The sequence below is a fragment of the Xenopus laevis genome, chromosome 5L (assembly GCF_017654675.1).
Source record: "Xenopus laevis strain J_2021 chromosome 5L, Xenopus_laevis_v10.1, whole genome shotgun sequence".
In the NCBI taxonomy this organism is placed as follows: Eukaryota; Metazoa; Chordata; class Amphibia; order Anura; family Pipidae; genus Xenopus; species Xenopus laevis.
In genome coordinates this window covers 74,965,335-74,991,855 of record NC_054379.1, presented here as the reverse complement: position 1 = coordinate 74,991,855, position 26,521 = coordinate 74,965,335, and the positions used below count along the sequence as shown (strand labels likewise).

Here is a 26,521-nt window from a genome sequence, read left to right as displayed (position 1 = left end):
GTAGAGATTATTTGTGATATGTTTGTGCAGTTGAATCAACTAATAACAACACTGTGGTATAACTTACTGATGAAAGGTCTTGTGCTTAGTATATTTTTGCTGATTTTGTGCTGCGCAGTGGCCCATGCAATAAACCAGCTTCCTACTTTCAGTCTCCTTATTTAGCCAGTGCTTGGCCCAGTCTTGCCCCATCTAACACACTGAGGTCGCAATAACAACAGAGCAGGAACTTTTTTCCAACTGTGTCCCACTACATGGCTTTTAATCGCTGTATATTTATACAGGTATAGGATCCCTTATCCGGAAACCCGATATCCAGAAAGCTCCGAATTACGGAATGGCTGTCTCCCATAGACTCCATTTTATCCAAATAATCCAAATTTTTTAAAATGATTTCCTTTTTCTCTGTAATAATAAAACAGTAGCTTGTACTTGATCCCAACTAAGATATAATTGATCCTTATTGGAAGCAAAACCATCCTATTGGGTTTATTTAATGTTTAAATACATTTCTAGTAGACTTAAGGCATGGAGACCCAAATTATGGAAAGTTCCATTATCCGAAAAACCCCAGGTCCCGAGCATTTTGGATAACAGGTCCCATACCTGTACTTATTTCTTTATTTTAATGGTTTTCCTCCCTGTGTGTACTTTTCTAAATCGTATAGCACTAAGTATTCTGTAGTGCTATATAAGTTATACATACAGACAGACAATCAAAACTCGCAACTTACCATTAACCAATCCAACCTGCATGCTGCTGTTTACTGCTTAGTTAAACCTTAAAGGAGAAGAAATAACATTTTACATTTGGGGGTGCCAAAAGTTAGGCACCCTCAAGTGACTTCTTTTACTAACCTGACACCCCAGGCTGGCGCTCCTATCATCAGAAAACCACACTGGGCCAGGGTTCTTCTAGCAACCACCACGGAGAGATCCTCTTCCTGCTTCTTCGGGTCTTCTCGCAGTTGCGCATGCGCAGTAGAGATGAAAGCCAGACTTAAACGAAAAAGCCGGCTTTTTCGATCTACTGCGCATGCATCTGCCCCGAAGAAGACGGAAGAGGATCTCTCTGTGGTGCTCTTTAGAAAAACCCCAGGCCTGTGCGGTTTTCTGCTGATAGGAGTGCAGGCCTAGGGTGTCAGGTTTTGGCACCTCCAAATGTAAGTAAAAATAATCACTTTAGGGTGCCTAACCTTTGGCACCCCAATTGTGAAATGCTATTCCTTCTCCTTTAATATGTTTTTAGTATCTCACCATGGGGTACACTATTGTTTCACCCAGAAGCTGGCTGGCTAGGTAATATTTAACACCTTATTACAGGAAAACATAGCATTCAACATCACCATTCCACTGATCATAAAAAGTCCTTGTGATCCAGAGATCCTAAATACAGGATTACTGTACAGCTTAACAATGAAAGGTTAGAACATGTTTTATTTGCTTGGTTAGTAGAGAGGAAGATTTTATTTATTTTTATTCTGTATTAATTTATTTTTTCCTTGATGAATTTTTGTTAAAGTTGGCATTTGTTGCTTTATTTTCATTGGATTGAAATGAAATGTAATAATAATTCTTTTCTTTTATTATGTAAACTGATGGGCTTTATTGTAAATCAATATTTTGTTGGTTTTGCTCTTACTGTTTAATTTTTAAATACCAATAAACATAATTGGAAAAGAAAGAACAACGAAAGGTCATTTACTGAAGCAATAGTGATCGAAGAAGTTCTGATATCATGGTGAAATGATTTTGAATGCTGCCAGATTCTTGGTAACTGCTAATAAATTTTGGAGATTAACCAAAAGGCATTGGTGATTTATGAAGAGAATGCAACAACTGAAACATGACAAGTTAAAATTTAAGGCCTTTATATGAAAATGAAAGCACTATTAGAGATAATCTATTTACCATATTTACAAAAGCAATTTTTTTGTTAAAAGTAACAGTTTTCTGTTCACAGTGCCAATATTTGTACAGGTAGCCGATCCTCAATTATTTTGGCATGTGGGTAAGAAGCTCAGTATATACAGAAAATTTACAAGTGGGACTATACACAATTTGCAACAACAACTTTAAACCTTCAATCATAAAAATTATAAAGTGGCCATAGGTTGGAACACTGAACATTCCCAACCAGCATTTATATGACCATCACATTCCTTATGAAGAATTCATTGCACTACACCTTATTGTAGCTAAAATACCAGAATCCAAAGTGGTGTTAAAGCGTTAAAAAAATGTCTCTTTGTCTTCTACGGTAGTGCTTAATTCAAATATTTCAAACAGCTCGTATGAATATAAAATTTAAGAAGAAATGATATATATATATATATATATATATATATATATTTTTTTTTTTTTTTAACTAATTCTTTCAGGTCATATTAAAATAAAGTTCATTTCTCAGACTGATCACTTCTGAGTCCAGTTAATGCTGGTGTTTTTCTGTTCTGTGGTTCTACTCAATGTCTTTGCTTTCACAAAAGAAAAAAGCAAATGGCTCCAGGTGATGGGGCAATTATATGGAGTTCTCAGAGAGTCCCTTCCACAGTACTGGTAGTCAAGGTGTAAGAAGTCCCTTGATTATTGTTCAAAGTCACTGTATCAAGATACAAAGCCTTAAACATGTTTCTGTATTCTTCAATCCATTGGCCATATAAAATGAAGACCATGAGGTGATGCTGATTTAACTCTTGGAGAAATAAGAAAGATATGCCGGAAAGAGTGAGACAACAGAACACCAGAATATGGTAAAATGACTCGCCACCTCAACCCTAAATTCTTTTCTCTTCTACTTTCTCCAATCCTGCTTTACCCCAACTGCTGTGAAAACTAACAGCAGCTCACCTGAGCTTTTTTTTATTTTATTTTTTTTTAAATCATTCTTCATTGTAAGAAGCAAAGGAAAGACCAGAAATGCTACAAAGAAGGGTCTGAAATAGTCACTGTGCGGCTCCATCTTCTGTGAGCTTTTTGTCATCTTTGTCCTCTGTTCCTTGCCCCAAACGGTCATTGCTCTTGCTGCGCTGCTTGTGTAGCAATGCTCTCCACTTTGACTTGTTCTTCCTGAGATGGTTTAGCATATTTACAGACAATGGTGTGTCCCCTGTAAAATGGCCCCACTCAACAAAGAGAGGCTCAGCTATATATGTTATGAAGCCTATAGACAAGACAAAATAAAAATATGCATTAGCACCCAATACATTGTTTGATTAAACAATGACTGTGATAAATAAAATGTTCTTTCTTCACACAAATTCAAAACATTTCAATTGGACCATTTAGGAAGCAAGGTAAAAATGATAAATAAATAACAGGACAGATTTAAATCTGTTGGACAGGCCATTGATTAGCACTGTAGTCAGGGCCGGATTTACATAGCGGACACCCCTAGGCCCGCTGCTGTTCGTCACCCCTGTCCCCTCCCCTTCATTCGTGAACATGCACAAATTTTCATCATCAGATTGAGAGCACTAGTGATTGGCACATGAGAAATTTAAAAAACGATTGTATCTCATGATCAGCCTCAGAACTTCCGAACCAATGTGGGTGTGATTGGGCTTCATGACGCCCCCTAATATCCTGCCGTCCTAGGCCCGAGCCTTGGTGGCCTCTCCACAAATCCGGGCCTGACTGTAGTTATTTACAAATTGCTATCAATTTAAATTTTAATAGGTGCCCTATCCCATAAATCCTCCTACTACCAGTCTTGCTAATATTATGAAAGACTAAATTTTACTTTTTGGAAGACGGCAAGTACCAAAACCAACCAACCAACTGAATTATTTGCCAGTTAACCAGCAAAGATACATTTAGCTCAGTGTTTGTTACTACATTTAAGCAAAATAAGCATCTAGTGCTCAAAAGTCTTCCCATATTCTTCTAGATAGAACACGAACATTCATTGCAATTTTAAGAAACCTAGAAAACAACATACAGTTTTCTAATGGTGGGAAAGTAAAAATAAAAAAGAATATATCCTATATCAATGTAAAATATAGCTGCATAACAGAAGTGAGAACTCACCAACTTGTATACTTGGTACAGTGTCCTTTTGCTGATTGCACAAGGGGCTTATATCCAGTCCAAGCTTTCGTTCAAGTTCTCCTAATAAATAAACAATTATGTTATGTAAGCCAGCTGATAAACAACCATTATGAGAGGTACGGGATTCTCAAAGTACCGTTCTGGGGTGTAGTGTAGGGGAATGTTCTTTGAATTTTTACCCATCTCTTGACCCTTAATAACTATGAGGTAATTTCTAATGTTTAGATGGCGTTATATAGTCATGTGTGGTGTAGCATAGTACCGTGCCAAGGAAATCCTGAAAGTTACACCTTCTCAATGGACATGTTCATTCCAGGGTTCCCTTTCTAATTTCAAAGCAGGCAGTGATGCGTGCGCAGTGATGCAGTAAGATGCAATAGTGTGTATGGCCGCAAGGAACTTTGTTTAATAAAATGGAAAGTATTGCCAAAATATGCTTGCTGTTGCGATTTTCTCATCATGAGAGGAGCCCCAAAATTTTGTGTTTAGCTACTGACCTTGCCTGTAAAATTCCTCACAGACCCTTTCACTCCACTGCTTGCTCAGTTCCCAGACACGGCATGGGTTGCAAATGTCCGCACACTTCAGAGCAATCTACATAGGGTGAGAATTAAAGGCAGTAGTTTAAATCAATAAATCAAGCAGCAATGACAATTATGCAATGCAATACCTTAGAATAAAATGTTCATTATAAGTATCCATCAAGTCTATGTGACCAATCAGGGCTCAGTTATTGACAGGGTATTATGCACTGTATAAGATCACTCATTGCTAGGGCAACATCTGAACAACAGGAATCAGTGTTACCTGCAGCATGAAGTGCCGGTGTTCTGTATCCTCCAAGCAGAGATCTTTGTTGTTCAGGTGATCTTTCAAACGGCTAAGGAACTCATTCTGCCGATTGATGTCTGTTGACAGTATTAAAGAGCCCAACTGCTGTTCAATATCCTGTCTGAAATCGAAATATTCCATGGTTACATGAAACAGCAGGAACACAGAGAGGACACTACTTTAAAAGGAGAACTAAACCAAAAACATGAATATGGCTAAAAATGCCATATTTTATATACGGAACTTATTGCATCAGCCTAAAGTTTCAGCTTCTCAATAGCAGCAATGATCTAGAGCAGTCATCCCCAACCAGTAGCTCACAAGCAACATGTTGCTCTTGGATGTTGCTCCCAGTGGCCTCAAAGCAGGTGCTTATTTTTGAATTCCAGGCTTGGAGGCAAGTTTTGGTTGTATAAAAACCAGATTTACTGCCAAACAAAGCCTCAATGTAGGTTGACATTCCACATAGGGGCCTACTAAATGGCCAATCACAGCACTTATTTGGCACCCAGGAATATTTTTCATGCTGTTGTTGCTCCCCAACTCCTTTTACTTATGAATGTTGCTCATGGGTTGTAAAGGTTGAGGATCCCTGATCTAGAGTTTCAAACTTTTCACAGGGGGTCACCATCTTGGAAAGTGTCTGCGACACTCACATGCTCAGTGGGCTCTGAGCAGCTGTTGAGAAGTTAAGCTTAGGGGTCGTAACAAATTATCAAGCAGAAAATAAGGTTGGCCTGTCATATAAGTTAATGCAGACTGATTATTAAATTTTTGGTGTTAGTTGCACTGGTTTCTGTGCTACTATGTAGTAATTATCTGTATTAATTACTAATCAGCCTTATACTGTGACATATATTTTCTATGTGTACTGTATATTTTGAGTGGTCCCTAAGCTCAGTGAGTGACAACAGCACAGAGCATGTGCAGTGAATCAGCAGAGAAGTAGAGCAACATTTCTGCCCTACTTCTTTAATTAAGCTTTACTTTTCCTTTAAAGACTTCACATGGCTTGTTTAATCACACAGAGCAAACACTGGTACATTAGCTGCAACCATATTAGACATTTGTACCTGTACCTATTAAAATCAATAACAGCAATGGACTGTTTCCTTTTAAATAACTAATGATGATGATAAATACTTGACTATTATGGGTTTTACAAACTGTAATACTTTCATCACTTAATTTTGTTAATAATCTTATTTCAGATATGGTGTAGGAAATTTGTTACATAAGATACCTAATTTACAACTTATTGGGGATTTGGTTTCTGTATTCTCTTTCACTCGCTACTCTACTCTATTCAACAATTTTATTGAATTGTTTATACTGACTGTTATCAATTAATCTTGCTATAAATCTTTTGTGCAACATTATCTGTTGTAAATATAGCTAGAATCTCTGTCATAAAGCACTGCAAGCCACTCCTTTTTCATAAATGTATTATAAATGCCTTGAAATATGATTCTCCAGTCAAAGAAATATTACTAAAATATGTCGGTGACTGTCTAATAAAATTATTTTGGCTGCTATAAACAGCATATGACAAACTGTAATCTGTGCTCAATAATTGCTTCCAGTCTAAGATCAAGGGAGAACACTGAACTCCTATTCCTATGTTTATATTGGTTTGGATGGATGCACCTGACACACCAATCAGTTCATTGCAGTAAATGTTTGACTGAACACTAAATGCATAAATAAAGTCCATCTGTAGGCTATGGTTTATTTTTCTTTAATCTAGAATAGAATGCAATGAAAAATGCTTTAAGTTTATAAACAAACCGCAATTGGAAATGCTAACTTTATAAATAAATACTCATTATAATGAATGCCATGTGTAATATCACTTACGTCATTTCCTTTGGCAGGTGAGATAATACCCGCGATTCTCTCAGCATTCCGACAGTGGACCTCCAGTGATGGTTCTCTAACACAGATGTGTTCTATTGAGGAAAGGCAGTATGATAAGTGATATAAATTGCATAAGATAAAAAATTAATAGGACTGTAAAAAAGGCAAAGGAAAGGAAAAAATGTTGATTATATTGGGGATGCTTACAACAGTACTAAGGATGCATAGTGTAGTTTGTACTAGATGTACTAAGGATGCATAGAGTAGTTTGTCTTGTAATTGTGAGTGATGTTCATTTATTTTTGTTATGTTCTTCGGTTTATTTAATTTATAGTAGTGGGGCTTTAGCAGTCCCAAAAGTTTTGCCCCTAAAACAGAGTGCATAGGATTAAGGTTGTTCACATTTGGCTAAATCCAAGTTGACATTACTATTAAAAAAACAGAAAAATCCACAAATTCATAAAACTCATAAACCTTTGCTTTTTTCTTTGTTCCAGTGCTTATTAGTTAAATTATATATACCATTTATCCTTATATTATTTAATCATTAAAATGTTTTAATTGCCTAGAGAGAGTATATAGATCTTTTTCAGACACATAGGTTATACAACATAACATTCTTAGGTTCACACTCCTCTTCCCTACCTTACCTGATACAAGCTTGCAAGGTGATGTTTGGTTTTTATTAAAAATGGCTGGTTAACCCCTGGGTGGTCAACATCGTGTGCTGCTGCTGCTAATAGCCCAAGCATGATGTCCAGAGGAGTAAGAAAACTGGCAAGCTATTATGGATAAGACAAGAAATCATAGTTAAGCCATAAGTAATAAAAAGCCCAAATGTTTATTAAAAAAAAAAAATGTGAATCTCAAAAGCTCAGTTACAGGAAAGGTCATATATGGTATCATCTTATATATTTATCTAGAAGTTATAATAAATGACGTTAGAATATATGAAACAGTCTGTTTCACACTAATGTGAATGCTATCATTCTGACAAAACTATTTGTTTTATATACAGAATCTGTACACCACCGAATCTATAGCAGGGATGTCAGTTTTATTATTCACATTCTCAAATTCTCGTTCTTGTTCTATTATTTGTTTTCTTCTAGCTTCTTAGAAGATTTTGCAGATTCAGTCTTGAGTAAGGCTCCATTGTGCCCTGGCTGTCCAACATTATAAAACTCAAAAAATAGTGTCATGCAATGCCAAAATAGCAGTATAACAGCTTATGGCCTACATTAAAAAGGTATGAATGTACATTTAGCATGAGCATGGCTTTAATTTTGGTTTGCTAAGGTGCACAATACTGTGCCACTTAGAATCTATACAAAAGAAAGGTATATAAAGGTTCCATAGTGCAGCACTGGCGCTTTCTGAAAGCACATGACCAGGCAAAATGACCTGAGATGGCTACCTACGCACCGATATTACAACTAATAAAATACACTTGTTAGATTATATTTTATATGTTAAAGTGAATTATTTGCAGCGTAAACAGTGTAAAGTGTAAAAATGACATCATAAATATCATGACAGAATCCCTTTAACCATAGCATTCAAACTGGTCCTTGTCGGGTGCGAGTTACAGGACCCAAAAGCACCTTGAATATATCACAAATGACATTCAAGGTGAAAGCCAGGGACACCGACTAGTGCTGAAACATGCAGTGATGGTAAGTGCAACTCTATGGAAGAAAGGTGCATTGTGGGAAAAAATATGACCCTTTGTGCCTTGTTTATACTCTGCACTTTGTACTCTGCATTTCAAGGGCTGTAGTCTTATACCAGTCAAGGACATACAAAAAAATGATTTAATGTTAAACTGCAGGCATATCAGTAGGATGAAAATTAAGAGGTTCATTGCATTCACAAATCTTAAACATTAAGATTCTATTACGTACCTTTGGCTCTTTCAAGTAGCAGTGCATAGCTTGTGTGACATCCGCAGCATGGACAGCGTTGTGATAAGGGTTTTGGCTATGGTAATCTTCTTGCACCATTACTAAAATTGAAAACAAAAGATCACTTGCTGCATGCACTTTTTAAAATATGTGATATTTACAGAGGGGTCTCACAAAAAAAAATGAAATGTCGCCTTCCTAGCTGTACCTACTTTATACGATGAAATGTAAAAATAAACTAGGGATAATGCTTTCAACAAATATCACATTTCCTGTTTTTTAATCTGGGACTATTTCATGTTTGTTTCTAAAGATGATTTTGCAGCCCCAGTTATATTGTTGTCATACAGCAGATGGCATCAGGTTTAGGACAATCGAAAATGGAGGTGTCAAATGAAGTCCTTATAAAAATTGCTGTCAGCCAGCCAGCATGGGGAACAACTACTACCAATCAATTTCCACCTTCCACCAAGTAATCAATCTGACCTATTGGTTGGGACCAGTAAAATCGACCACTATCTTACACAATTACACCCTTTACCTCATTTAGTTCATGTTCAAGTTTTTGTGCAAATTAATTGGGTTAGGAAAGCTGAGGGTATATCTGGATTTCCAGTAGTTAACGAAAGATGCTTAATAGCCCCAGAATTAAATTTCTAGGGTGTTTTGCGTATATGTCAAATACTTGACATTCATTGTTGCATTTGAAGGCTGTATAGTGCTTCTGCAGAATAGTCAAATAACTAGTTTTACATTTAAGCATAAAATGTGGGTCAGGTTTGCTTGCTTGAAGCACTCACATAAATATTGTATACTTGCTATTAACGGAAAAATAGACACACTGTAGATTAATTCTCTGAAGTGTCTCTTTAAAAAAACCTAGGGAGGGATTTACTAAAACTTAAGTTGATCTTATTTATTTTATTAAAACCAAGTCGGACTAACTCCTATCCATGAATTTAACTCATTTATTACAAAAACAGCTAGAAAAAGTGCGTGTGGAGACTGTGGCAACAAAATCGCGCAACAATTCCAATTGCACAAATTGTCGCCCCAATTAACGATCTTTCCGAGTTGTCACCCGAAAACCCTAATTTTATCAGATTACGATTTCAAGAAACAACTTCAAGGACATCTACTATTGACTTCTACATGACCTCGACAGGTTTTAGATTTAGTATTTTTGGATTTGGATTTTTAGCAGTTTTATAAATCAATAAATAATAATTCTCTAAAAACTTGTCCAGATCATAAATGGCTCCTTACTGTATTCAACAATACATTCTCACTAAATTCTCACTTAGTAATATTTTTACCAAAACTAGCATGTTAGCCTACAGATCCTAAAGTAATTATAAAGCATATCAAAAATATATTACAAGCAGAACCAAGGGGAAAGAGTTATCCACAGAAAATGATACAGTTTGTCGTATGATCCAAACCAATAAACAAACCAAAAGATTAAATGAAATCCTTCCACCGCTTTCACTGATTTAAATACACTTCAAGATCACTTACTAAGCCTGGTCACTTTTGACCCTTTTCCAGAGGAAAAAACTGAAAATGTTCTTTTGACACTTAATAGACCTCTAAGCTCTCTCTCTACTCACAACCACTTACCGGTAGTTGGATACAGGAGTGGTTCTGGGCCTCCTGCAGCCTTTGGCAGCAGACTCAATATAAGTTGCGACAAAAGGAAGAAAAGATGCTCCAGAACATCAATGTAAATAGCTCACCAAGTGGATTGTGTGGTCCAGGTGCACCAGCCCTAGACCCATGTACCTTTGGGGTACGAAACGCATAGGGCCTATGGAGATGTAAGAATATTTTTAACATTAACTAATAAAGACTAATTTTTTTTTTTGGCCCTGTGCCAGATAGCCCTGTTTTTCTTGTTGTACATTCCAGCAGACTCAATATAACAACTCCCACGAGGAGTTTGTCTCACTAAAGAAATGCAAATGTATTACTGTCCATCTTTGGGCCTGTTATACAACTTAAAATCCAGATGGATTTCAACATTCATGTCTCCTTTATTATCAAATAGGGGAATTTTGCAAGATGAGAATATATTGATAATAAATCCAAGGACAAAAGCCACGGGGTTACAGAGACTGCTTCAGTGGTGTTTATCAGCTTCAAGGAACTTGGTATGACTAACTCCGGTTAGACTCCATGTTCTATTCCAGTCATGATTACAAATCTACTAAGGGTAGCAACATATCATAATACAAAATTAGCCAACAGCATATTAATATGCCTGGTACTTACCATGATCTATTCTGGTCGTGATTACACATCTGCTAAGGGTAGCAAAATATCATAATGCAAAGTTAGTCAAGAACATATTAACTATTATAGTACTTACCTAAAAATCTGTGTAATTTGACCATGTCAAGCTGAAAGTGATGAATAAGCCCGTGGACATTAAACAGATGGCACAATAACGTAACTAAGCTGTTACCTGAAAGAAAAAAAGAAATATACTTATGAAATATACCATATAAAAAGAGATGTGACTGACAGGTATAACACGATTTTTGAACCCTGTGTATATAAATTGTTTTAACTTCTGGTGGTGTGACTCCCTGGCCATGCCAATCAATGTAGTTCATGTAGAAAAAGGGGGCCCAGCACTCAACTGCTGTATTGTGTCATAACAAATGGAGACTTAAATGTGTTCAATCTAAGGCAGCCCTGTCAAACATACAGTATATGCTTAATACTCTGTTCATACCAATTGCAACCATCAAATTTCACCCATTAATAAACAGTCTTTAGATATTAAGTATAAGTGAGTTACAGTATTCCAATTTTTTAACAAATGAGCTGATCTGTGTTCAGCATTGGGAAGGAATGTAAAACTGCATTTAAACCAAAGGCAGCAGCACAGTATACAGGTATGAGACCTGTTATCCAGAATGCATGGGACCTGGGTTTTTTTTGGATAAGGAAACTAATCATAATTTGAATCACCATAACTTAAGTCTACTAAATGATAATTTAAACAAATAAACCTAAAATGATTTTTTTACTCCAATAAGGATTAATTATATATTAGTTGTGATCAAGGACAATGTTCTGTTTTATTATTACAGAGAAATGATCATGTCCACATTAATTGTGGTAGCACACCAAAAAACCAAATGGTTGGTGCTCACTGCAGGGATATCATTTATCACTCATATGTGAAAAAAGTTGTCATATTAAGACACACCCTTAAATCCATATGCCTCCTCTTCCCCTTGGATAACACAGCATCCCCGTGTAGAGATTGAACAGCACCATCAATTCTTGAGTAGTTTAAAAAGCCTTTATTTGTGCTTTTGTGGGCATCACCACAACGTTTCAGGCCATGCGGCCTTTTATCAAGCTTGATAAAAGGCCGCATGGCCTGAAACGTTGCGGTGATGCCCACAAAAGCACAAATAAAGGCTTTTTAAACTACTCAAGAATTGATGGTGCTGTTCAATCTCTACACAGTATTGTTTGCCAATGGGAAGTGGCCATTGCAGAACATGCACCATCCTTAAAGAATATCGAGAATCCGTGTGCTGACTACTCTTTCTCTAACACAGCATCCCCAGCACATGATTAAACACCTTAGGGGCCCCTAACAATAATTTATTTTCAAATGCTAACAAAGCCCCAGAACAAATACCAGGCTTATGTTCCGCAGGCAGAGCAGGGCACACACAGGCAGAGTAACATGGGTGTGGTTTAAAGTGGGTGTGGTTTTAAAACAGGGAGTGGTCAACACTGGCTTCCATTATTGGCCCTCCACTATGTAGGCCTGAAAAATTTCGGCCCTCTGTACCACAGAAGGTGGACAGCACTGATATAGTATAAAAAAAATCTATATTTCCTAACCTTAAAATGAAGGGTTTTTGTAACAGATTTTTTTTAAGTATCTTATAAAAAATATTGGCTGCCATTCCCTATTGATATACATTATCTTTAGGTATGTCTCTTTTCAGAAAGCAGAAAAGACTTGGTGCCATATAGTAACAGTGTGGGGTGGGCCCGGGTTACAATTATTAGGAATGGTACAATCAAAGCAAACAATATGAGATGTGATACAAAGAAAATATGCCACTTACATGTACATAAGTACTAAACTAAACCTTTGTTCTTCACATTCTAACAAACAATTTCAACCCCTCCACTGTTTTGTGTATTTGCAAAATAAATGGCTTTTTACAGGAGCTGACTGCTTCAATCTGTATCTGTTTTTCTGTAAGGCTGTGCTGGCCAATAAAAGTTGGATTAGCTTGTATTTGAACCAAAAACTTATTTCATCTAATGTAGTAACTTAAAAACAGACGTGTTGGGTTTATACTGTATTCCCAGTGATGTTGTTACCTGACATGTCACTTCTCTTCTTATTACTAAAGGAAGACGAGACCTCTAGACAGTTGTAATGTAATCTTAATCCAGAATTGGTTTATAATTGATGTTGGCCCATAAAGAGCACACGATTACTAATTGAATATATTCATAATTCTCTACGATTAATTTCTGTTTGAAACTCTCACCATCTGTTGACAGTTTGAAGCTGATTACATCCATGTTATGTAATGCATTGTTAAACCAGGATTATCACAAACACTGTTGCAAGAGTTTACTCTGTTAATCTATCCGGATTCAACATTGTTCAACATCAGAGTGCCATTATGGAACAGTGCTGTTTTATTCCATTCCCTGTGGCATATCAGAATTTCCACCACATCCTGTCTGTCACTTTTTACCAATACACAAGAACCAATATGCAGTAGAGCTAATTTGAAAATCATGTCATCTTAAATGATGTTAACTGTAAAGCCTAAAGCTTAGTTCCTCGACCAAGACCAATGCAAAATATAGATAGACATCAAACACTTTACAAAACTAAGGTATGTATGTATATCTTTTCCAGTATGCATATGTTGGGGTATTTTTATCCTCCCTTTAAAAAAAGAAGACTGAAAACTGGAGCAAAACACAGGCTCGGTCACTAGTACTGCTGTCCTGCAGAAGTGGGTTACGTTGAGTTACACTGAGTTAGATTCTGAACATGCCACTAACTTTAAGGCGTGTTTATGCGCGGGTTTCCATTTCCATTTCAAAAACAGGGAGTTCAATTAGCTCCTGATGAAACAGACCCTAGTGCAGGGGTGCCCAAAAGGAAGATCGGGATCTACCAGTAGACCTTTAGCTGGTGATCAGTGGATCTTAAGACACTGTCAACAAACAGCTTGTCTAAATTACCTTCCTGTTTCATGCTTTTCATTCAGATATTTATTACTGTTTATTCATTAAAGTTAAATAATAAATAGTTGTTAGTTAAACCTAGCAATATACATTTGCTCATAAATCAATACAATAGTAAGATACTGTTTTAATTCGAACAGAATGCTAACAATGCTTTTATATGATTTAGGTCATAATGGGACAACATCACTAAAAGTAGTATGGGCACTCCTGCCCTAGTGTTTGCTGAATTAAATTAATACAGAACTTAGACTGTCAGCTCCTCTGATGTTGTGCAGATTTAGTTCAATTTTGAGTGAAATCACCATGGTTTTTTTCCAAAAATGCAGAGGTTTTTCCCAGAAATACAGCGTCATTGCGGGCAAAAAGGTCCAATGAATCTGGTGAATTGCACCCAATTTGCCAAAATGAATGTAAATGTTCATGTGCTTTCTGTTTGGCATGTGAGTGACGTGTGTGCCCTATTCTTTTGGCACAAGTGCGCTGTGGCTATTCACACAGGGTGCTGTGGGAAACCTGAATCTACCATCAATAGGTGCCACAGTGCCTGATTCAGAGTGGCGCCAAGCACATTTTGACAGAAGTTCCTTTAATGAAAGGTTTTCTCACACTTTTCTTATCACTTTTTACTATATGTAATGTAATGTTTTACTTTTCACTTTTAAGTATCTTGTTTCTTTGCATTTGATTAAAAATGGACAATTATTTATTTGAAATAGGACTATCATGAAAATGGTATCTCAGAGTTTTCTGGATAGCTGGTGTCCCTATGAAGGCTATTTAAGGTTTTTAATATCCTTGTTGATAGTAGGTTTGTCACCCAAAATATGTTTTTCTTAGTTTCATGTGCATAACACAATGTACTGTATAATGTTTGAACTCACCGTTTGTCAGGCGATCAAACAGGAAGATGTCAAAATTCCACATTCCCACTTTAGATAGCATATGCTGTGGAAAAATATCATTAAATTAAATCAATATATAATACTCGGTGAATGCATTTGTTGAAAGGAAATCATTTTTTTTGTTATTTAGTGCCATATATTCATCTAACCATAGACATCTGCATGCACAATATATCTTTATAAGGTGATTTATTGTCTCACCTTTCTTAAAGAATGACCAGTTTTTAGTCATGAGTCTGTTTTGGTAATAAACACATTTTGAGAATAATAATATGTAGCAATATGGGGTTACTGGTTCAGCAAATCACAGCAATCAGCTCTGAACAGTCCAATGTTGTTAGAATAAAAATCAGATCGGTTACTAATGGTTATTGGACAACTCGGATTTTGCCCATTATGCTATTGATCACTTTTTTGCCTTTTGCATGCTGCCCTGTTGTCAGCACCAGTGGGAGCAGCTTCAGCATGTATCCCCCATTAATAGAGAACTGTCTGCATTCGGCAGAACTGTATTAATGATGGGAGGATTGCACAATGGTATCCAATTTGCCGCCTCTTACATATCCCCTTATTTGCCTGTTATTCAACCATGAAAGTTTGAGAGCACCAGCAGGCCCCACACCATGTAGTATATGGATAAGGCTGCCTTGCACCTCTTGTTGATGTGCTCTGCCCCTTTCACCTTCACGATTATTCCTTCGATCGTAGGAATAGTGCAAAATCCTTCAACTTCAATATTTGAAGTCGGAGGATTTTACTTCGACGGTTGAATAATTAACCCTCGATATTCGCGCACTGGTGCTTTAGTTTGGGACATTCACAGATAAAATGCTTTATCACTATGAAGAAATAATATTAATAATAATATTAATAATAGTATTTTTGTACTTCAGAAATGTCATTTCAGAACTACAGCACATCTCTTCCATTTAACAAGCAGATAATATGCGTATAAACAATTGTTTTTTGTGGAGTCATGCTTTCTTTCAAGACAAAATACATTTTCACTGGAAATTGTATTTGTCTCCAAAACAAAATAAATTTTTGCAGACTTTTCACCACACCTGCTATTGAATACCTCCTCAAAAAATTTGATTCATTTTGATAATATGTATATTTTTTCAGCTTTATTAAAAGGTAAATTTGATAATGGAAAAATGTAGTGAAATACACCACATTAAGCCTATAAATATTGCCTTTATAGGCTCAATATAGGAAAGGCAGCATAGACTTTTGTATGTTTTCCCCACTATTGTGTGCAGGCTGGTGATGTGAATCTTTTAAAACATTTTTAAAACATACAGAGAAGAAATTCTGTATTGTTGAGCCTTACCCGAGCCTGTCCAAGATAGTCTTCATCCAACAAGTGCAGAGAAGCTTGTGGCACAATTCCACGCAGAAGCCTTGATGCATGAAAATATCTCTGGAAACTCAAAAGTCTCTTTACTTTCTTCTTAGTGCCGATTTCTCCTGAGTGTGTAGTATCTACATAAGGCAAAACATTATCAATATAAGAAATCTAGAAAAAGCTAAATAATGGACAAATACAAGAGCATATTATGTTGAGGAAGTTCTTATTAGTAAGCAGGCCCATGGGGACTGAAAAGCAGTGGAAGGACAGGGACATTACAGGGCAAGGAAGAGGGCCCAGATGAAGAAAGAAGGGGTTTGTGGGAAATGTAATCTGGGGGGAGGAGCATGAGGAGTGAAGTGAATAGCGCCAAAAGGGATCAGCGCCATTTTGTAATACAGCCCCGCCCGCCCTAGATTGGAACAAGAGGGGACGGGGTCTTTTTACAGTCGCAGGTAAGGTTCAAAGTGTTAGGAGTTTAAATTATGGCAGAAGTTGGTTAGGTCTGAGGCTAGGGGTGATGGTGATTGGCCACTATTAAAAGGCGACAAAAGGACTAGCCTCAGGATTTGGACAGGTGCTTGGCAAGTGGATCTCCACAAGAGCAGCCTTCAGCAGCTAATGGGGACGGGGAGATTCCACGGAATAGTTGTTTAAGATTATTTGGTTTGGAAATGTTAAGAGATGTAAAGTTAACTTAAGGGGCCAATTCATTAACTTCGAGTGAAAGAATAGAAGAAAAAAAACTTCGAATTTCGAAGTGTTTTTTTGGCTACTTCGACCATCGAATGGGCTACTTCAACCTTCGACTACAACTTTGACTTCGAATCGAAGGATTCAAAGTTCAAACTAAAAGTCATTCGACCATTCGATAGTCGAAGTACTGTCTCTTTAAGAAAAAACTTTGACCCCCTAGTTCGCCACCTAAAAGCTACCGAACCCATTGTTAGCCTATGGGGAAGGTCCCCATAGGCTTGGGTAAGTTTTTTTGGTCGAAGGATAATCCTTCGATCGTTGGATTAAAATCCTTTGAATCGTTCGATTCAAAGGATTTAATCGTTCGATAGAATGATTATTCCTTCGATCGTTCGATCGCAGTATTTGCGCAAAATCCTTCGACTTCGATTTTCGAAGTCGAAGGATTTTCATTCCCAGTCGAATATCGAGGGTTAATCGACCCTTGATGAATTTGCCCCTATGTGTTAATAAAATGGCTGCGGCATTTTCAATCCACAAAGGAAATGTGTAAGTGTGTTTACTGAAGGGTGTTGGTAAAAGGAGGGAGGGTCCAGAGATTGACGATGCTCGTGTCATGGTTGTCCTTCAGAATAGCAGTTGGCTGTTACACAATCTTTTAATGTGAACTTATTAACTATAACAACGCCTATCATCTAGTTCTAGGGCATTTAAATGCAGACCATTGCTTATATATATATATATATATATATATATATATATATATATATATATATATATATATATATATATATATATATATATATATATATATATATATATACTATATTAGAAACAGTGTATGTGCCATGTAACTTGGTTGAAGGTTCTAGGGCTGACATAGATGGCCAGAGAGTGCATAAACTCTACAGTCATATTTCTCTTAAAAATTCTATACAACTGATATGCCCTTCCTAGCTTAGCTGCTGAAATGTTAGGTTAGCTCATTCACTTTCCTTCTCTTTTTCATTTTATCAACTGATGCTCCTTTCGCATGTTTTCTATTTCCTGTGAATGATATCCCACTTTGCCATGTGTTTTGCTTTATGTATATAACATTACATATTTATATGTTTTCTGGGATGTTTCCCAGAGCAGTTTCCACAGCAAAACTGAACAGATATGGGCTGGATAATACTTAAAGTTATTGTTATAAATTAAATGTTAAAGAATTCAGAAATGAAAAAAAAATCAGAGGGCATGACCGTCTTTGGTACATGACATATCCAGCAAGCTCAAAAAATTATATCTCCAATCACAGGGAAAAAAGGGCCCAACACATAGGGGCCAATTCACCAAGCTCAAGTGAAGGATTCGAAGTAAAAAAACTTCGAATTTCGAAGTGTTTTTTGGGCTACTTCGACCATCGACTGTGACTTCGAATCGAAGGATTCAAACTAAAAATCGTTTGACTATTCGACCATTCGATAGTCGAAGTACTGTCTCTTTAAGAAAAAACTTCGACCCCCTAGTTCGCCACCTAAAAGCTACCGAACCCAAAGAGACAGGGAAGGTCCCCATAGGCTTGGCTAAGTTTTTTTGGTCGAAGGATAATCCTTCGATCGTTGGATTAAAATCGTTCGATTGATGGATTATTGTTTAATCGTTTGATCAAACTTTTTGCGCAAAATCCTTCTACTTCGATATTCGAAGTTGAAGGATTTTCATTCCCCAGACGAATATCGAGGGTTAATTAACCCTCGATATTCGACCCTTGATGCATCGGCCCCATAGTATGTTGAGGAGTTATGGGTGGATGCAGGGGCCATCCTGGCTCCTCCACCACCTGAGGCAGTCCCCACCAGGACACTAGTGCAGAGAGCGCAATTTGAAAACTGGAAAGTCAGCTCTTAAAAGGGTTTTTTGCCACACATGGTAACTAGTGGGGTGCTGTTTCTCAACTCGCCTCATTGGCATGGATGCAGGAAAAAAATTGTAATTATGGGAATGGGTATTTGCGGAAGACCACCTTTTGCTGTGGTGCCAATATTATTTTGGACAGGTGACAATCACAGCTTTTCCCCTTGGATTGAAAAACATTAAAATACTAACTTCTGGGACCTTAGTCAGATAGAAGTCAGTGTACCGTAAGCAGGTTAAAATGATGTGACCAATGGACAACTTACAGTAGGTTTTAATTTATGCTACAAAATATGCTCAACATATCATCATCAGATGTCTGTTTTTAAGCATATGACCAGGAAATGTTACCTTTTTATATGTTGATGTCGGCTACTAGACCTGGAACAAATTATGTGACTTTTTAACTTGAGGTTGCTTATACTGGGTGACAGAATTTACAGTGCTGATATGACTAAAATATGCATCTATTTGACAAATAACTGACTTAAAAACAAATAAAACATATTTTTTAACAATTAAAGTAAATATAGGATGAGGTTAAAATGTATATTATTATTATTGTTATTATTAAACATGCTCATAAAGCATTTAACAAATTCCACAGCGCTGTACAATAGATCGGTGTATATATTGAACATGAAGATTACTTATAAATAGAGCATTGCATGTAGCAGGTGGTAGTAACCTGTAGTGTATATTGAAGGAATGTATGTATATATATATATATATATATATATATATAATATCAAATCAGGGAATATCTCTCCTTTAAAAGCCTGATTGCTGGCTGGGGAGGATTTAGCCCTTAGTGAAAAAACAGCGTTCAATGGACATTGATTACAGGTAATGCTAAAATGCACATAAAATATAAAACAAGTTAGGGACCGCCATTCGGGGTTTACCTTGACGTGGTATGGTGGCTTATCAATTTTATGATCATAACTTTGTAACAAAATAACCCCTGTTTTGGGTACATATGCAATAGCATTTATTATACTTATATATACTTTAAAGCCTTTAGAGTGCTCCCACAACCCCCCTGTTTTGATATTGTATATTTAGCCGGAAGCTGTGGCATAGCTTCAGTGGTTGTAGCACCCCATACCCCCCCTTTAAACTAGTGGTGATCCTATGCTTTTAAAATTGGGCGTTTGTTTTGGGAATATCTCTCCTTTAAAAGCCTGATTGCTGGCTGGGGAGGATTTAGCCCTTAGTGAAAAAACAGCGTTCAACGGACATTGATTACAGGTAATGCTAAAATGCACATAAAATATAAAACAAGTTAGGGACCGCCATTCGGGGTTTACCTTGACGTGGTATGGTGGCTTATCAATTTTATGATCATAACTTTGTAACAAAATAACCCCTGTTTTGGGTACATATGCAATAGCATTTATTATACTTATATATACTTTAAAGCCTTTAGAGTGCTCCTACAACCCCCCCTGTTTTGATATTATATATTATATATATATATATATATATATATATATATATATATATATATATATATATATATATATATATATATATATATATATATATATATATATATATATATATATATATATATATATATATATATATATATATATATATATATATATATATATATATATATATATATAGCAAATTTGAGCACGGTGCACATGGACAACCAAAGGAGCAATGCCTGTGTGCTGGTTACATGTGTCAATAGTAATAAGCAAGAAAAGAAAAACCGCACCAACAGGTCTTTATACAAAAATAGAAAAAACTTTTATTACTCAACGTTTCGGCTCGACCGCTGGAGCCGTCTTCAGGAACACGGCCTGAAGACGGCTCCAGCGGTCGAGCCGAAACGTTGAGTAATAAAAGTTTTTTCTATTTTTGTATAAAGACCTGTTGGTGCGGTTTTTCTTTTCTTGCTTATATATATATATATATATATATATATATATATATATATATATATATATATATATATATATATCTTGATAAAGGCCCCATGTGAGGCCCGAAACTTGGCACTTTGAGAAAGGCTGTCGTGTCAGCCGAAACGTCAGCGATTGTCCACTGAATAAAGACATTTAAGACTTCTAAGACCTGTGAGTGCGATCTCCATTTCCAGCTTTGTATTCAAACTTCAACTAGGACTGCACCCAGGCATAATTGATGACATTTTCGTGAGGCACCATGTGAGGCCCGAAACGATGATGAAATTAACACTATCTTTTGAAGAAAATCCTGGTGTGCGTCAGCTTTTTCTGCCATATATATATATATATATATATATATATATATATATATATATATATATATATATATAATATATATATATATATATATATATATATTTATATATAAGTAAAAAATAAGCCAGCACCAAGGGTCTTAATGTGGAAAAAAATATATGTATTAATTACATGGTATAACCGACGTTATCTACTACATTTCCATGCACAGGGGCAGCTTTATGGCAAGAGGTGCTGTCCAAAGAGATTGTTTTATATATATATATATATATATATATATATATATATATATATATATATATATATATATATATATATATATATATATATATATATATATATATATATATATATATATATATAGACCAATAAAGCCATGAAAGAAAGTCTTAATGATTCCGATGAAATAGGAAGGAATTCCTGATGGCATCTGGAAAGTTACTAGTTTGAACATGTTTCATTACTGCTTCCCTGACCCTTTTGTCAACCTGAGCTTGGAACTGGATATTACTAGCTAAAGCAAGTTTGAGACTGTCCGTGCTATGACACTTTTTTTTATAGCAGAATATACTTCAACTTATGTTGTTGGACTGCTCATACGTTCCTTTTTGTCAGACCTGTTCAAAATTGTGTTGAACCAATAAACCTAAATGTGTAAATTCAAAACAACTGTTGTTGGCTCCTAGCAGTGTCTCTGAGATCAGGAAATGAAATGATTTATGTAAAGTCAGGCCAAAGAAAAACAAAACACAGACACGCAAGTTTCCATTTAATTGTTTTTTACATTTATAGCTTTTATTTCTTTTAGAAAGCAACCTCTGTTTTTCTAGTCTACTTGTTAGTGCCCCGTAGGCAGATTTTATTATTTGCTTGGTGGAAGTCTACTCTGAAATTGTGGCCCTAATAAAATGAGAATTAAATGACACCAATTAAAATCTAATTTTCAATATCTGCTCAGGGATGCTTCTGCCATGTGCCCATAAGTAACACACAGGATAGCAAAGTACTGCTAAATGGCCTGAGATGCCCAGTTACATATATAATCGAATACATAAAGAAATTGTGTCCAAAAATCTAGAAATCCCTGGAAAAAAAACATATTACTGAAATTGATGTACAACAAAATATCTAAATACATAAAACTAAGAGTAGGGATAAGCATATTTTTCCGCCTGATACTGATATGCCTAAAATTTTCATGAATCTGTGCTAGGATTTCACCATGAGTTTTGTTTTGCGAGAAAAATGTTTTGTTTTTTTCTCATGCAAGAAAAGACACAAGAAATAATGTTTATTAATTATCATGCCTTTGGTTTAAGAAAAAGTTCATAAATTCACAAGACTATCCTGCTCCAGTAGTTTTTTGAGTAAATATTTTTTTCTCAGGGGAGTCTGGTGTTATTCCCCCTTAAACACCATTCTAGAATACAGTACACAATTACCTCAAAGCCAGGAAAGCAGTATTTACTAATGACCAGTAAGTCAAAATTGGTCCCAGATCTCTTAATTGCACAGGTTCCCAAAAGGCCAATTCAGTTTAAGATGGTGGTCTATGATTGTGATTTATCAATGACACCAGCAGCAATTCTTTGCCACTGTTTTCCTAGAGTTCTGTGCAATGGTGTGTGTAAGTATAGAGGAAGCAGACCCTGCAGCTACAGGGGGCACAGGAGGTATAGGGGCCCCATGAGGCTTAATGCATATACAATTTCAATAAATATTGGTAAAACAGGTCAACCTCTAAACATTTTGAGGGCCTGAAAAATAATTTGCTGTGGGGCCTGGTAATATCTAGTTACACTACTGATGGCTAGGGAGGGGCGAATTTGACCCGTTTCGTTTTGCCAAAAATTCGCCGCCAGCGAAATATTGCAGTCACCCATTAAAGTCTATGGGCGTCCAAAAAATTTTGTTGCGCATCTTTTTATTTTGACGCACAACACCTACAAGTCTATGGGTGTCATTTTTTCGGCGAAACAAGGCGAAAACATTCGCCCATCACTACTGATGGCATGTGTGCTATATGCTGCACTCCTGTAAGCACAAGAGCATCAAACCAACATTTTCAGTAAGGTATTTGTACAATCTACTATTCTACTATATCTGGATATCTTTATTTTTAACTTTCTGTGCATGTTTATTTTGACATTTCTGTGCTCTGCATTAGACAACCAGAGGATGTTGGGGCGGGTAGTTTATTAAAGCTAAATGCTAATAAAGGCCAAGCAAACCAGTACATTACTGTAATAGCCTCTGTTTGTAAATTGGATGTATGTAATCCAGGGACTCCCAGTATTCGCTATGAGATTTACTTAGAGAATAATTCGACTTATTTGCAGCTGGTTGTGGTTGGCAACCAGCTGCCCATACTTCCATTACTGAATACCAAAAATATCAGGGTTATTAAAACCTTTTTAAAATAATCACCCTCTTCAATCACTTACACCTGAACTAAAGTACTTTCTGGCTGTCCAACTTTGCAGGTTACAACAGTTAAAACAGCCATAGACTTCCATGTATGTATACTGTAAACAGTTCAAAGCTTCATTCATTGGAAGATTTTAAAGCCTCGTTTTCCAGAATAAGGAACTACCTTACTCTAGGCAATCAGATGAACAATCTGGTCCTGGCATTGTGAGGCCTTACTTAATTATACACAAATTAGTAAATGGTAATTAATGAGTTGATAAAGATAAAGAACTCGATTATCTCACAGATGACAGAGCTGGCTCGTGTCTCTGCCAGTCAGATAGTTAACTGTCAAGAACTTGCTGACTCCTAAGTAAAGGTGGCCATACACGGGCCAATAAAAGCTGCCGACAGACCGAGTCGGCAGCTTATTGGCCCCTGTATGGGGCCCTCCGACGGGCTTCCCCGATCGAAAGTCGGCAAGATGTCGATCGAACGGGACTAAAAATCCTGTCGGATTGCAGCCTCATCTGTTCGTTGATGCGGTCCCGCAATCCGACCGCCCATTACCCATCGTTAGGATCCGATCGTTGGGACATCGCCAAACGAGCGGATCTCGCCGTGTATGGCCACCTTAAGATAGTTAGGGTAAGGTCACACTGGGAGATTCAGTCGACCGGCGACTAATCACCTCTTCTTTGGGGCGACTAATGTCCCCGACCTGCTTTCCCTCTGCTAGAATGAAAAATCGGCAGCGGCATGGCACTCGCAGCGATTCGTTTTCCGAAGTCGCTTAAAGTTGCCTCACGAGGAAACTTCAGGCGACTTTGGGAGTGCCATCCCACTAGCGATTTTTCATTATAGCTGGTGGGAAGGCAGGGGAAAGCAGTTCGGGGAGATTGTCGCCCAGAAGAAGAGCCAATTAGTCGCCAGGCGACTAAATCTCCCTGAATCTCCACGTGTGACCTTACCCTTAAGCAGTACAACAATGAATTAATTATTGTTTTTTTTTTTGAGCCAACAGATTAAAGGAAAAAGGGGTAAAGGTTTTATAGCACTGCCTTAAAGGCCCTGACCAATATATCTTTTTCATGCCAAGTAATTCTTTTCCGTTAGGAAAGAGAAGCAGACTGTCTGATACCAGTAAATCACAATTAATGAATGAAGAACTTGAACATCTCTATTATTTATAGAGAATCATAGGAAGTCCGGTATTGTCATGATAGGCTATAACAGTCCTCTGGAATGTCTGGCACATCCTAACTGTTCAGGGGATATTCATATAAATCGAATTATAGGTCAAAGATGAAATACTAAATTGAGAAAAGAGAATTACAGCTTTATGTTGATAACTGTGCCATGGGACAGTAATTGTTTTAATAATTTCAATATAGTTTGCCTATAATGATATAGCCTGGAGTGTTTGTAATGTTTTACCACAATTTATTTTTAGTTTTGACACTCCCTGTTTTTTTGATAGATAGATAGATAGATAGATAGATAGATAGATAGATAGATAGATATTACTCTAAACTTTGTCCAAATTTTTACTATGAGTACAATGCTTCCTACCATATGCCACCAACAACAGACAACTAAGGCAATTTAGTGGATTTATTGCAAGTTGTTCTTTTTAAAAGAGCTCATAAATACGCCACCACATTGACTGTTTTATATCCTGTTTGATAAGAGCTATATCCTTGCTTCTGAATTTTATACACAGCTTAGCTACAGTAGGTCCCAGCAAATATCCATATTTCTGTCCTTTCGTGGTAGAAGTTTCTGGCTTCTGCCCATGTCCCAAGTTTCTAGTATCTGCCTTGATGTATCCTCTTGTTATTGACTTACACTTTAAGAATCTCTGGGTGCCATGTGTTTGCAGTAGAAAGTCCAGGCTCCAGGTCCAGGAGTCATTTATGTATACCTCAGACAGAAGTGCAAGAGCTCTGTTCTTGTCAACTTCCAGAAGATAGGCTTGCCTGTTTGAATGACAAGTTGGGGTGGCAGGAATGGAGCCAACAGCAATTCTTCTATGTGCTGTGTAAAAAACATTTTTGATTGTGCCCATTTTTCACACTTGGAACATTATATTGCACTTAGCAAATGACCCCCTGCGTGTGGCTAAAGGCCCTGATCATGCAAAGGTATATCATGACCTTCAAAGATTATATCCAGGTACAGAAATTTTGTTTGTTCAAAATACAGCGAGTCAAAAGTGCACTGAGATATGATGGGAATGTAAATTATTTATATACAGATGTGTTCCGGGATATCTGAGGTTTTTATCCGGCTTCATATAGGGAACAGCCTTGTGCTGGCAGCCAAACCTGGCAGTGAGCTAACAACCTCCTGATGATGTGTTCCAAGAAGTCTCCACAAGTTACTGTAACAACAATATTATGTAATAGACTGGATTAAACAGGCACTTCTGCTTTTCTTTTTATACATGACATGGGAGGGCACCAGTGCAGACATATCTTTGGAGCTTTATCTGATTTAATAGGAAACATAATATTCCCGTATGTAGAACATATGCAGCAGTTGGTAGTGAAAACTAGTCTGGCCGCAGTGCAACCTCAGAACTAGTTGTAGTGATGATCATGTAAATCCAGACTTCTCTTACTAGTACAGCATAAAATAATTACTGTTTCTCCCAGATATCTAAAAACAATTATTTGGATGACTTTATAATATCACATTTCTATATTGTATCATTTAGCTAGCTTGGTATAAATTAATCTAGTTATAATGTAGCATAATCACTGATTAGCTGATTGCCTTGAACATTGTTTTAAGCACTGGCATAACTGCAAAGGAAGCAGAATCCACAGGACAGGGGCCTGGACCAAGGGGTCTGCTTCCTCTATAGTTGTAGACAAATCCCCCTCCATAGCTGCTCTCCCATCTGAAAACATGCTGGTGGAAAGCAGAGTAGGGGATTTTTGCGGGATGGGGGTTGGTGGTGCAGGGTAGTTGACTTTTTTTTAGACAGAAAGTCAACTCTCTCAATGCCGTTTAAAAGGTCTATGGCACCAAATCAATAGGTAGCGTTTAGAGTTCACCTATTTAAAAGCAAACAACTCATATTTATCTATGGGTTATACTACCCCTTTGGAGTGTCAATCATACATT

The 26,521-nt window shown here is 36.8% G+C and overlaps 1 protein-coding gene across 5 annotated transcripts in view; it reads right to left on the bottom strand.

Moving 5' to 3' along the window:
- Positions 1-1,854: 1,854 nt before the first annotated feature.
- The window catches only part of LOC108716793 (cAMP-specific 3',5'-cyclic phosphodiesterase 7B), a 160,336-nt gene continuing 135,669 nt past the window's right edge, over positions 1,855-26,521 (bottom strand). For all 5 annotated transcript variants that reach the window (XM_041562960.1, XM_041562962.1, XM_041562963.1 and 2 more), the window contains 10 exons: positions 16,131-16,282; positions 14,777-14,840; positions 11,011-11,106; positions 8,643-8,743; positions 7,389-7,520; positions 6,739-6,830; positions 4,858-5,002; positions 4,548-4,644; positions 4,030-4,110; positions 1,855-3,163 (listed from right to left, as the gene is read on the bottom strand). In XM_041562960.1, the coding sequence (XP_041418894.1) occupies positions 2,946-3,163; positions 4,030-4,110; positions 4,548-4,644; positions 4,858-5,002; positions 6,739-6,830; positions 7,389-7,520; positions 8,643-8,743; positions 11,011-11,106; positions 14,777-14,840; positions 16,131-16,282 (1,178 nt within the window). In that variant the 3' untranslated portion in view covers positions 1,855-2,945. The remainder of the gene's footprint in view (positions 3,164-4,029; positions 4,111-4,547; positions 4,645-4,857; positions 5,003-6,738; positions 6,831-7,388; positions 7,521-8,642; positions 8,744-11,010; positions 11,107-14,776; positions 14,841-16,130; positions 16,283-26,521) is intronic.